The 14383-nt window shown below is 42.3% G+C and overlaps 1 protein-coding gene across 1 annotated transcript in view; it reads right to left on the reverse strand.

Moving 5' to 3' along the window:
• Nucleotides 1-14383, reverse strand: part of GRIN2D (glutamate ionotropic receptor NMDA type subunit 2D) — a 56210-nt gene that overhangs the window by 17913 nt on the left and 23914 nt on the right. The window contains 9 exon segments of the mRNA XM_026682375.2: nt 540-700; nt 6898-7127; nt 7262-7387; nt 8163-8316; nt 9097-9250; nt 9800-9996; nt 10701-10815; nt 12356-12948; nt 13525-13946. Of these exon segments, the coding sequence (XP_026538160.2) occupies nt 540-700; nt 6898-7127; nt 7262-7387; nt 8163-8316; nt 9097-9250; nt 9800-9996; nt 10701-10815; nt 12356-12948; nt 13525-13923 (2129 nt within the window). The 5' untranslated portion in view covers nt 13924-13946.

The following is a 14383-nucleotide window of genomic DNA, read 5'->3' on the forward strand; positions in this document are numbered from 1 at the left end:
TATTCCTTTGCAGCTGTGAGTTGGATAGGCAGGGGGAAACACGGTCCCTTTTTCAGGGTGTATAACTGCACTCAAATGCAGCCAGCTAGTAGAGAGAATCGTCTAAAACTTGCTAGAAAGTGTTTGCTGGTAAGACCTTCAGATGTTACACCTGTAGGAAAAGAGCAGGCAGGCCCTGGAGGTGGAGTCAAGTGAGTAATTAGCCTAGAGAGTCCTTAAGATCCTTCAAAGTCTAAATCCAGCCCCTCTTGATTTCCATTAGCTCTTATCTAGCAGCAATTTAGCAGCAGTTTAGTTGACTAGATTCTTATGAATAGGCATGATCAATAAATCAACTTAATGTGTGGTCCTGATTCTTTGTACCTGACAACACTAGCTGGAATGTGAGTAACCACAGACCATCTACTCTAGATCACAGGAGACAGTATTAAAATTGGAGTAGCTAAATGAAGACATGGGGGGGGGGACAACAATCTTGTCTTCCTTCCCCATTCTCCCAATGTTATGCTGGTCTTTCCTGCCATTCCCCCTTTACTTACCCTGTCTGCAGATTTTGAAGTGCATCTTCCACACTGCGCTGGTTGTACTTCCCCATATATTCATGCATTTCTCCATAGTTGTTCCGAATATTTTTTTCGGTGCTACCATTAGGAACTGTGCCAAATCTCAATGGAGGATAATGGTGCTGGGGTCTCTGAAACTGGAGAGTAGACAAATGAAACTGGCATTGCCAGCCCATCCTTAGAAATGGAAACACACTCGGGGAAAAAAGAGACTAATCCTATCAGAGAGGATTGGAAGCTTCTGTGTTTTGGCTGAGTGAAATTCATGATGTTTGGCTAGCTCTGGTTACAATAGAAACCATATCCAAAATTAAGATTTCTAGATACCAGGAGATTCCTGCTATGTCAGGGGTCAGGTAAACCTACAGCTGGCTGGCTGGCTTGTTGGCTGGAAAGTTGGCATCCCAGGTTCAAGACCTGAGCACCACCTGACAGGTTGAGCTCCTGTCCTTGCGTCAGCTTCTGCCATCCTAGCAGTTCGAAACCATGCAAATAGAAGTAGATACACTATAAATAGGTACCACTTCAGTGGGAAGGTACCAGTTCTGTGACATCATGATGTCCATACGTCTACAGAATTGGTTTTGGACAATGCTGGCTCAATGGTTTTGAAATGGAGGTAAGCATCGCCCCTTTAAATTGGACACAACTAGTGGAGTAAGAATCCACAGGCGCTTCTTTACCTTTTTGAAATATATAATATACAATAGATATTTATATAGTGATCTAATCTCTCTTTCTAATCTTTATATTCTATTCTAACAAAAGGACTTTGAGAGTTAGAAAGAATGTTGAGAAATATTGGCTATCAGGAAGTATTTTTCCAAGGATATAGTAATAGAATTTCTCTTTTTAATTTTTCTGGCAATCCAGGTGAATGATGTTAGTATTTCTTGAAAGCATATCTGAGAATAAGTCTCAGGGGCTCCCCACTTGTCACATATAAGCAGGTATAACTGAGCTCCAATATCATTTTGTAATTAAAAACAGCTTTGGGAAAGAGGCTTTCAGAGTCAAGAACATGAGGCCAAATAAGCTTTTGTACCCCCTTAGCAGGAAAAAACAGCCATATACTGTATGTGCAATTCCAAGTCACATATTAACCGTCAGGAAGAAAGAAAGATAAACACTGTTGATTGCATTGCACTGCTCTAAATATTATTTTTTGAATCTACCTTGTATTTCATAATGACTCTCCATGTCAGTTTCATGTAACACAACTGATTATTAACCCTACAGGTTGTAATCAATTACCAGGTTTACAAGTTGGGCGCTTAAAAGTTAAGAACACTTATGAAAGTGGTACCCAGGAAAAGCCTAGAGAGATCCTGAATTCTGCAGGTAGTTTGAGGCTGCACAAAATTTATGCAAAGCTTTTCGAGGCTGATTTTCTCTCTCTCTCTCTCTCCCTTTCCCTCCCTCCCTCTCTCTCCAGATACTTAGATATATGCATTTAAACTCAAATTACATAGATACATACCACACACACATACATTTAAACTCAACCTACATGCATGCATATATTTAAACTTGATACATACATACATGTAAACTCAAGTTACATATACACATTTAAACTCAACATACATGCATACATGCATAGTCTAGGGCGTGTCAAGTTTTTCAACTTTCAATTTCCAAACACTAGGGGTGCTCAAAAGTTGTGACATGCCTTGGGGATTGTAAAGATATTTTGGTTACTTTAATTTAGATGTGCTTGGTAAGTAAGTACATAAATATCATAACTTTTTAACATTTTGTTTCATTTGCATACTGTACATAAATACATTTAAATAGTGTAGATGCATACATATATTTAAATAAGATACATACATACTGTAGATGCATAGATCTAAATTCAACATGCATACATTTAAACAAGAAGCATGCTATATATTATATATACGTGCATTTAAACTCAACATACATGCATACATATAAACTCAAGATGCATACATACATGCGTTTAAACTCAAGACACTTATATACCCGTATCTAAACTCTGGGGTGAAGAGTTAACTTTGTCTTTTATGCAAAAGAAGGAGAGCAAATAATTTAGAAAGCCGACTGCAAGCAGGAGATGGGCCTATGGGTGGAAGCAAGGCCTCCAATGGCCTCGGAAATAGATCGACGCCATGGAAAGATAATTCTGGATACAAAAGGATTCAGCAGTTGTCAGAAAATGATTGTTGACAGAGAGGTGCACAGAGATCAGCAATACGGAAATAGACTGGGACACATTTAGAAGGATCAAGGATAGGGCCAGCCTATTTGTTCTCTTCTAAGTGAGGGCTTCAGAAAACTGTAGAGAAAAACATCCTTGTCACATTTCAAGCCTCATCAGATTGGTTGCTTGTAACAGACTGCTGTTCCTGGGGGCCCTCAGACCCTGCAGGTAAGGAGGAAGTGGCCAATTTAAAACCCATCCCTAGTCAGGAACAAAAGTCAGAGCTTCAGCACTCTGAAAGGATTGACTCCTCTAAATGAGGATCATAGTAAAAGGCAACTTGGGGGCAAAATGGCTGAGGAGCCATTACAGCAGGGGTGGAGAACCATGGCCCTTTTATGACTTCAATTCAATTCAAAGCCTTTATTGTCATTGTGCATCATGGATACAACGAAAGTGGTTTAGCCTCTACTGGTGCAGTCCATACAAGAATACAAGACAACATGACTAATATAAAGCAGAGGTCCCCAAACTTGGCAACTTTAAGACTTGTGGATTTCAACTCCCAGAATTCTTCAGCCAGCTATGCTGGAGAATTCTGGGAGTTGAAGTCCACAAGTCTTAAAGTTGCCAAGTTTGGGGACCTCTGATATAAAGAATCATTCTTATACAAGCAATTAGGGGGGGAAACTAGTCATATGTTTCCATATGTACAACATATTCTGTGCAACATGTATATTATTCTGGTATATGATCCTATATCATGGTATATACATATTACACATCATACTGGCACCAGTGAAATTCATCATATTAATCTGTTTGTGGTGCTATATTGTGTTTAGGAGTCTGACAGCCCATGGGTAGAAGCTGTTTTTAAACCTGTTGGTCTGGCTGGCTCTACTTCTGTGTCTTCTGCCCGATGGTAAAAGTGAAGAGAGACACTGGCCAGGGTGTGAATCATTCCTAAGTATCTTCCTGGCGATGCCATCCAGTGGGCAACCGATGATTAATCACTCTCTGAAGTGCCTTCCTGTCTGCAGCTATTAAACCAGCGTACCATACTTATGGACTTCAACACTCAGAATTCTTGAATCAGCCATGCTGGCTCAGGAATTCTAGGAGTTGGTCCACAAGTCATAAAGGGGCCATAGTTCCCCAGCCTTGGATTAGAGAGAGAAATGTCTCCAGAGAATGCTGGAAAGGAATATAGGAGTTGGACAGGGATTATCAGGAGTTTGACAGAGCTGTGGATATCATCAAGGAAGAAGGGGCGGAAAGGAACAGAGAAAGAACCAATGGAGGTGGCTAAGAATATATAGCCAGAGAAGGTGGCAGGATGCAGAGATGGAGAAAGGTTTGTGACTAAGAACATGAAGAGATTTGTGATACCTTCGAGATGTACTGGCTTGTTAGGTTTTATGGACTGCACAGCTTTGTCAGAGAAACAAAAGCAAGGTTTCTGTTTTAATAGGCAGTAATGCTGGAGAAGTTTTATCCTTCAAGAGCCACATGTGGTAGGGTCACAGACCAGTAAATAGTGGGGTTGGAGCCAAAGGGAGGGGGACAGCAAGAATTTCCCCCTTTTTCCTTCTTTTATTGCCCCAACCACCTCTGCCTTTCACTTCTGGAGAGGAGCACATTTCTCTTGATCATACTCTGAGCTGAAGGCTTGCTGGGGGCTTTGAAATGAGGCCAGAGGATTGAGACCTCAGTTTGCCCATGGCCATGTAAGAACAAAATCCGGTGCCTTTCACCACGGCAAGCTCCAGAAGAGTCATGCTACTCCTACAAAGCTAGCATCTCCAATTTTATCTGTTTGTTTCTAGCTGCTACTGAAAGATTCTTCGCTGTAATGTTGTAAGACATTAACAGGCCTCTGCTGTGGAATTTTACACCACTAAATCTGCAGTCCCAGATATGCCTGCCAAGGCAAAAAGCCACCCGGCTCCGTGTGGCTTAATTCAGAGTATGAAATCTATCCAGCAATGCCCATTTCAAGCATATTTTGCAAAACTTTCCTTTCTCTGCTTCCAATTACCAACTTTCCCCCCCCTCCTCACCCAGTGTGATTTTGTTAAAATGAGCTGTTTAATATTTATCTGAGATTGCGTTTCTTGTTGGACATTAATTATGTCTATTAATTACACCCCAGCTTGTTAGCTCTTAACGAAAGGGATTCAATGGGAGCTGGGCTGCCATGCCACAGCTGGTCCAATTTGTGTGGCCCCCTCCTTCCCACAGCTGTGGTTGTTCGTCAGGGGCTAATTACCAGGCGATAATCAGCCACGTCCTGGTTTATAAATACATCCAATACATGCTGGGTACCAACAAGGCTTCCGGTGGAGGGCCCTGTGGAGCTACTAAATGTGACAAATGAGTCCAACAGCTTGTCCATCTCCCGTAACTTGGTATGCTCCAAAGGTACTGGAATTCAGTCCCCATGCTGGAAGGAAGGATAGGAGTTGAAGTCTAAAGCATTTGAAGGCATCAGCTTGGAAAATGCACCTGGTATTTACACTTTAATAAACAATGGGGAGCCAGATCCTTTGCTTCCTTCCATCCAGTCTGTCAGGTTTGTCATTTTTAATCTTTTATTGTAATTTCTTTGTTTATTCTGAGCCAACTAGTGTCACTGCAATCAAGCTACATACAAATTTAATACATTTTAATTATTATATCCATGTAACCGCTCTCTCTTTGTGTGTGTGTGTGTGTGTGTGTGAGAGAGAGAGAGAGAGAGAGAGAGAGAGATTGCAAAATATAATCTCTATGTCTGAAATTAGAAGCACTTAACAACCACTTGTTCAATGGCCATTCTAACTTGCACTTGAATGAGTAGTACTTATGATCAGTCCTAGATGTTTTAGTCCTTATAGCATCCCTTCATTGGTCACCTAGTTGCCATTTGAGACTCCTTTGTTAATTTCCTACAAGCAAAATCAATGGGGAGGCTGGCAGGAGATCACAAATAATAACTTCCTCACTTAACGATGGCATGGAATTTGCTTAACTACACCAGGAGGTGTTGAATGTTGCCATTGCTAAGCAAGATGGCCATAAAATGATCACATTGTTTATCTGGTCACAATCGCTGTTGTTAGCTGAGGACTACCTGTATTGGCTACTGAGATGCCTTTTCATGAGACAGACAGGAGGGTATAATATTTTAAAAATACAAAACCATGTTGGATTTGTAGCAGATGTACAGTTGGAGCTCTTCCGTTTTTCAGATAGCCATGATGTCAGAGCTTCTTCTGACTCTCCAAAGGAAAGATTATTGAATTCAAGATAGTACATGCTGGGTAGTACAAACTATAATATGATGAGCACATTTGCTTTCTGTACAGGAGGTCTGAAATTCAATATCATCAAGGTCTTTGCAAATAGTTCTCCAACAATCATAAACTTCATAACTTTCTGGTATTTTGTAATGGGAAACAAAAATCTTTATAGGCCCCTGCTCCCTGTCTTATTCAGGATAATTCCATCTTCTTTTTGACTGACATTTCCTGAGCCACTCTTTAGAATAGAGAGCAAGTTTTCCCTTTCCTGAGCTGGCCTGATCACAGCCAGGTACATCTTCTTAAACACTATTTAAAATAACCCTTGCAAAGTCTGAATGGCTCAATCAAAGGAAGGCTATTTTGGAAGACAAGCTGCTTTGCAAGACAATTCACAGAGCTCAGTTCTAAGACAATGTAAGCAGACTATGTAAAAAAAATCCTGGGCTTCTTCAGAAAATGTTACATGGAAATGGACAGTGAAGAAAAACAAAGATGCAACCCTACTCTTAATGTTAAACTGTATCAGTAGCATACCTCTCCCTGATGTTTAAGTTAGTCAAATATCAGAGCAATGGACTAGACAAGGAAATTTCAATCATTAGAACCGTCGTTTCCATCTCAGTTTTAAAAATAACAGATTTGTCAATCCTTTTAACCTGACGGAAGTTTTGTTCCCTGGTATCTAGTTTTATTTTAACGAAAGCCAAACAGTTTTAAGGATGAAGGAGAGGGGGAAGGTCCAAGAAATGAGGAAGGTGACATGGAATCAATGCAACTGTGTATATAAATCTGTCTGGACTCTGGAGATTGAAGACCAAGCAGATGAGTAGGTCTACATTTTTTCCCTCATGAACCCCATTACCCATCCTCTTCTTCTCACCTTCTGGTCACTCAGCCCAGACACCGTGTCAACATACTCCTCCTGGATCATAAAGGCAGCCAGGTTGGCTGTGTAGCTGGCAAGGAAGATTACGGCAAAGAATGCCCAGATCAGCACCATGATCTTGCTGGTGGTGCCTCTGGGGTTCTCCACAGGCACAGAATTATTAAACACCAATGCCCAAAGCAACCAGATTGATTTTCCAATGGTGAACTTGGAGCCTCCAGTGCCTGGAAATCAGAGGGGGGAATGGGAGGAGAAAACAACTTTCAAAAACTAACCCGACCTAGGAAGGCTTGAAAACCAGTAAGATGCGCTGCTTGGCTTCCTCAAATTTCCACTTTCTCTCTCCCTGAAAACTCACGTTTGCTGTTGCTGAGGCTGCGGTTGTAGCCCACCGGGCTGAAATATTCGAAGATGAAGACAGTCACTGCAACGACCGTCAGGCACATGACAAACATCATCACCCAAACAGCAGGGCTGTAAGGCTCTGTGGGAAAAGAAATGGGGTGGGTGCCCAACTGACATTTTAAAAAATCCCCTCTCTCCTTCATGAATTAAGATGCTCACCTCGCCTCTTCATTTTCCAGCCTCCAAGTCAGCTTACCGATACCAAATTAAAGATGGTAACAAAAAATTCAAGATATGAGCTCATTAGTTAGAACAATTAATCAGTGGAATGACATGGCCTCCAACACTGGGTGTTTTTAAGAAGAGATTAGACAACCATTTGTCTGAAATCGTATAGGGTTTCCTGCTTGAGCAAAGGGTTGGACTAGAAGACCTCCAAGGTCCCAACTTTGTTCTTCTGTTATTGAATCAACCAGCCAATCAATTAATCATTCAGAATAGAGCTGGAAGGGACCTTGGAGGACTTCTAATCCAACCCCTCCCTCCTCACGCAGGAGACCCCGCACCATTTCAGATAGGTGAGTGTTGAAGCCCCTACCGCTTCTGAAGGCAACTTCTGTCCCACTGGTTAATTGTCCACACTTTTAGGAAGTTTCTCCTTCATTCCAGGTTGCATCTCTCCTGGATTAATTTCCATCCAGGGTTTCTTTTTCTTGCCTTCGGTGCTTTCCCTCAGACTGGCTAAGCCCTTGTTCTGAAATCAGTGAACGTTACCACGGGCGAGTTTAAGGACCTTGCAACTGATTCTAGTGCAGTTTTCAGAATAAGACTGACCTGGCAAGCTCTTTGTCCATCACCCCCTCCCCCCCGCACAATGCTTTTCCCTTTGCTCAAATCTCGTCCTGAGCATTCACCTAGGAAGGCAGAAGGTGAAACCGTTCCATTGCTGCGGGACACCATGACACTGATGCCTGTCTCCACGAAGGGCACAGAGAAATCTATGACTTCGGCTCTTTCTGCATTGATGGTCAGGGATCCAATTGCCATGTCAGCTCGCTTGTAAAACACCTGATGGAGAAACAGACAGGATGAGAGAGTGGGTTTATTTTTCTGAGGCAGGAGACAAATAAACATCCGGAGATTTGTGAGCCAGATGAAAAGATTAATGCTGCCTAAGGCATAATATGTTAAGGAGCAGGATTATATAGTTTTAAGGGGCAGGGGCAGCTTTCCCATAAGCTGTGATGAAGTTTAGATGAGTAATCACTGTCAATGAACTGTTAAGATAGCCCCTTTCTTCCATACAGTACCCAGAAAGCTCTATAGGTAGTCCTTGACTTATGACCCTGGATTGCGATCCGAATTTCTGCTGCTATGCAAGGTGGTTAAATGAGTCACGCCCAATTTTACAATCTTTTTTTACCGTGCTTGTAAAGAAAACCACTGCAATCGTTAATTAGACAGTTGTGATGCAAATCCGGCTTCCACCACTGAATTTGTTTGTTGGAAACTGGCTGAGGAGGTCACAAATGGTCACCATTTGACCCCAGGAAGTTGCAACCATAGTAAATATATGCCGGTTTGCCAACCACCCCGATTTTAATCGTGTCACCCTGGGGATATTGTGATTGTTGTAAGTGTAAAGAGGAATATTACTCACCTTTTCCAGTGCCATTTTAACTTTGCATGGATGCTAAACGAATGGTTATAAGTGAAGGGTTACCATATAGAAGGACTTAAGAGCCAAGAAGAGCAAGAATGGCTAGTGTTTAGGAGGAGGTCAGAACAGGAATAACGGGCATTTCTAAGATTTTGTGTGGAAATCGAAGCCCCTGGTTCTTCAATTACCTCTCCAATCATGCCGTTCCACATGCCATTGACTTTTTTCCCATGTTTGCCATTGGTGACAAGGTAGAGGTCATAGGTGAATCCCAGAGTTTTCGCCAAACGCTTCAAGATGTCGATGCAAAACCCCTTACAACATCTCTTCTTTAACTGATTGCTGTGAACAGTGCAAGGAAAGGAAAAAGGAACCCAGCAGATAATTTAGGAACACCACAGAAAGTAAATAAGAACCAGCGTGGCATTGTGTTTAGTGTGGAACTCGACTTCTCACCAGTTCATTGGCTGGGACTTTGGGGAAGCCATCTGAGTAACTTTGGGCCAATCACCAGGACACTGTGAGGTCTAGTCCCACCTTAGCATGAAAGCTGGCAGAGTGACTTTGGGCCAGTCACTCTCTATCAGCCCAATCCACCTCACAGGGTTGTTTTTTGTGAGGAATATAGGAAGAGGGAGAGGTATTAGTACGTTCACTGCCTAGAATTATTTATAAAAATATGAAGTGGGATACAAATAAATAAAAATGATTTTTAAAATGGAGCTAGGGAAGATAGTAACATGGACCAGTCCAAGAAAAAGGTGGAATCTAACTGGAATCATGTACATAAGCTCCATGAAGTGCTCTCATATTTTTCAGGAAGAACAGGATTAAAATCTAAGAATAATTTCCCATGCTTGTGAGAACCCTTCTCAAGGATATCGCAAATACCTGTCAGTGAGGTTGAGAGGGTGATGGCAGGGCACCGAGTCACGGATACAAGTCTTGGTGGCAGGATCAATGTCATCCACAATTACAAAGGGCCTTTCCTCCAAAGTTGCCACCATCAAGTGCTTGTTGTCATCCACAGGTTGCAGGAACTTCCTATAGCGTGACATGCTCAGGATTCGTCGCTCCCACCTTCCCACCTGCCTCCCAAGGTGAAGAGAAGAGATTAGATACGTCCCCAATCTTTATAGTCCTGCCAGACCCCTAAAGTGATACCAAATTCATTCAACATACAAGAATTGTTTCAATCCATCAAAACAGACAGACATTTCTTTTGAAAAAGTGCTCCCAAATTCAGCTTCTTATATTACGTTTTGAATTTTCCCAACAACCCCTTTCCCTTAAAATCTCACTCATCCTTCAGCTAGTATCCTTTAGGAACATCTGACTAAGACAGAGGTAGAAATATTGGGTAGACAAGAAACATGTCTTCTGGCATCGTTCAGGGGTTTAGCTTGGCCGAGTGTCCAGCCTCAGCAATTTCCAAAGCTGGAGTCAGGACTGTATACATTAGCCCATTACATTTTTCTATTGGCCAGAAGCCGCTTAATGGTTATGAAATCTGGTTTGGTTTAGCTTGTTTATGTAATTAAAAGTTCTCTGGTCTCTTATCTGTATGGAACTCAGATGTGTCAGAATGGGACAGAATGGAGACCAGAAGGCACTCTTCTCCACTTCTAGTCCTCAGAAGGTTCCAGAAACTTACTCCAACTCCAAATTCACATGTATCATATTTTCCACAAGGTCACCTTCACTCCATATTACTTCTCTAAACCTTCCTGCCCTCCAGCTGTCTTTCTTGCCAACCTATAGCTCATTCCCCTCTTTGCCCCCTTAAACTCACCTCTTCCCAAGTCCGATGTTTGCTAAGTGAGATTACAGCCAAAGATGGATTGATCAGGTATCCGTCCTCATTAAAAGAAAAGTCCTTGTCACCCCATGTGACATTCATGAAATATCTGTGTGAAAAGACAGAAGAGAAGCTCTTTGGATAACCTCAATCTGTGTTTTTAACCCATACCTTCTCTCCTGTCCCCAGGCCTGACCCCAAAGACTTTTATCCAATGTCTGAGACAGAACACTTGGGAAGATGTGAACTAGGCTTCTAAAAGAAACCAAGAAAAGAAAAAGGCGATTTTGAGTAGAGATGGATGACATGTGGGAGGAATTCGATTTGCGAATACAAGGTGGAACAGGTAAAATTGCAGAGTGAAAAGAAACACTCTGACCTCTGTAGAAAAGCTAGCTGATTTTTGCCCTCCCCCAACTAAATCTTAGCAACTTTTCCCACTAATAAACTAGGATATTCTCTACCCACTTCAGAAGCAATGCAAAATAATATCAGCATTCAATTTGCTGTCCCTCTCACGCCTTTCTTCCATCTGTTCCACCTAGTGGTCAAATGGTTTTGTCTTGATTTGTGAATGTGCCACTCATTATAGACCACATGAGTTGTCTTCCTGTCCAGGTTTTGCATCTATTATCCTCTTTCTGTTCCCTTATTATTGGCCAATGGGAAAAACATAAACTGTCATGGGTCTGGCTTCAAGATTCTCCCTGTCTTTTCTCCGGTGGTGCATTTCTTCTTCATTTGAATACCTTCAAGTAAAAATAATGTGAAATAAAGAAGGTCCAGAGGAGCAAATCAGATCAGAGAAGAAGGAGAGTGGTCCTAACCTTATTCTGCACCCTAGCTTAAATTAGAATGGCAGTAATCAAGCAATGCTTGTAATCAAACAACCAAAGCCACTTCAACATCCCTTATTCTGAAGACTTACAAGGAGGAATATTAGAATGCTGGTTCTGAAAATAAAAATGCAGTTTGGAATACCATAATGCAAGCAGTATTGTAGTGCCAAGGAGGAAATATAGTTTGACTATGCTCAAAGACATAACAGACAAACAGAATTAGACTCCAGATGATTAGATACAGCGGTGGTCCATTCAGGTTTATGCCATATGTAAATGTATAGCAATAGCACTTAGCAGTTCACAGAGCTTTAGAGCCCTCTCTAAGCGGTTTACACAATAAGCATATTACCCCCAACCTGGCTCCTCATTTTTACTAACTTTGGAAGGATGGAAGGCAGAGTCAACCTTGAGTGGGTAAGACCCAAACTGCCAAACTGCTGGAGCTGGTGATCAGCAGAAGTAGCCTGCAGTACTGCATTCTAACCACTGTGCCACTGTGGCTCTTAATCTACGCATGATGCAAGACTTTTTATTGCTTAAATGACAGTCCTTCTCCAATTGTCTTGGATACAACACAATCTTATGCCAGTTGGGAAAGGCAAAAGCTGGATCCAACACACCTGGGAGGCATCAGATTGTGGAATTAAATGGGTGGAATGATGTGCAAATCAAGAAAAGGATGCAAGTGGAGAAAAAGGCACAGGGTGGGAACAGGTCAGAATTGTTCGTGGACAGGAACAGTAGATCCCTCTTGATTGCACCACCCTCCCACCTAAAATGCCCTCCCGAGCCTCTTTCCCTGCTAACCGATGTAGATTCTCGTTGAATTGGGTGAGATTGGGTGCCCGGCAGTCACTGTTGAATTTTGGAATTGAGCCGTAGACTTGGAAGAGGGCCTCGGCGCCTTTGGCAATTATGGCCACACCGTTTTGTACTCTGTGGTAAAGATCATCTTTCCATCCTGCTGAAAGCACCATGAAGAGACCCTCGGGCAGTTCTTCAGGCAGGTAGGCAGTTCTACCAAAGTTGGCACCTGCCATGAACCAAATATACCCAGGACCAGTAAGTTTGACTTCGCGAGCAGCACGAAAGATGCTTTCTGCTTCTTCACGGGAACAGTAGAGAAGGCAAATACGGGCATTTATTTCTCGGAGCTGGCGTTTCAGGCGGGCTCCATCTGGGTCATCGGTGAGGTTAAGGGTCACAGTGCTGCGGCGCTCCCAACCAATGAAGCTGCTATCGGTCAGGACCTCAATGTAATCTACAAAATCTTCATAGCCAGGAAACAGAGTAGTAATGACGGCAAATGCTGTCCAGTCATATTGTTCCAGGACCTCAAACATCACCTGCAACTGTTGTTTGGTTGAGGAACCAAGCTGCAGGAATGTTGATCCTTTCTCCTGGATTTTAGAAGGGACAAAAGTGATCAGGCTGAAAAGCAGAAATGGTTTTATATATTTATTTGTTTGTTTGTAAAATTTATTGGCCGCCCACTTTATCACAGGGTAACTCTGGTCAGCTTACAATCTTAAAATGAGTTTTCCACTCATTTTCCATCCAGATTCAAATAAATCATACAACTTTCCAAATGTTTTCAATTGAGGAGGTAAAAGTTTCAGTTTTAAGTTCTGCTTTCAACCCAGCCCACCCCAGCAACTTGTCTTTCACAAAATAATTCTCAAAGTTTTTATAAACAGAATTAGACCATCTTGTTAGATCTACTAACTCCTAACTGTAACTGAAAATAAAAATGTAGTATAATTCTATTATAACTTGGTGATATTGATATTTTCAGTTATGTTATTATTTCTTAATCTCTATCATATCCCCTCCTCCTTGTATACACATTTCTGTACATTTAACACTTAAGTGCCCCTTTTCTGAATTGCTTGTCTGTTGAGTAAGCAGATTTCTGTTACGTGACCGAGCTTCCATGTATCTTCAGGTAGAAGAATAAACACAGGAAGTTATGTTACCTTGGGAGTAAGAACAATGGCTGATCCTCCATTGATACCAATGATTGGAACTGAGGTCTGTGCTGAGATGAAGTCCAGAATCTGGGCAACGTCCTCTGTTCGTGTATCATCCTCAAAAACGACTCCATGGATATGCAAGGAGGAGAGGACATCACAGAGCCGTACGATTAGGCTACGAGGATTAGTGTCGTTCAAAACGACAGGGATGGGGTTGATCTCCATGGAGAAATTGCGAAAATCCTCAGGTGAGAACCGGGCACTTTCTGGTGTGTAGGTTGAGCCACTGAAAATAATGGGAATGTTGATGGTTCGTCGCCGTAGGTCCAGGAAAGGGCTGGCGCAGGCCAGAGCCATAACAAAGAGCATCCTAGCAGCGGGGGTGCCCGGGGGCAGGCTCATCTCGCAGGATCTCTATGTTCCCCCTGTAGAAGGTTGGAAGAAGAAAGAGACTAGAGAATGAGAAGCAAAAGATCAAACAGGACAGGAGGCCAACTGTGACCTCAGAACTCAAATGGAAACAATTTGGCTTGTCAACCAGAATGGTGTTTGGGCTAGTCTAGCCTTCCTCTCCCAAGGCAGCCCTTGATGGGGTCCAGTTTCTTTAGATCAGAGATGGGGAACCCATGGCCCCTTTATGACTTGTGGACTTCAACTCCCAGAATTCCTGAGCCAACATGCCTGATTCAGGAATTCTGGGAGTTGAAATTCACAAGGCACAAAAGGCCCATCGTTCCCCACCCCCGTTTTATATCATTCTCGTCCCTCTGCTAAACAGACGAGCTCAGGATTGGGAAGGCAAAAAGATAATCTATTGAACATATGGAATGAAGTAACTCTTCCTCCCAAACTTCATATTTCC

Source organism: Notechis scutatus, chromosome Z (assembly GCF_049901735.1).
Source record: "Notechis scutatus isolate UNSWTSFEM ecotype Mainland chromosome Z, rNotScu1.2, whole genome shotgun sequence".
Taxonomy (NCBI): Eukaryota; Metazoa; Chordata; class Lepidosauria; order Squamata; family Elapidae; genus Notechis; species Notechis scutatus.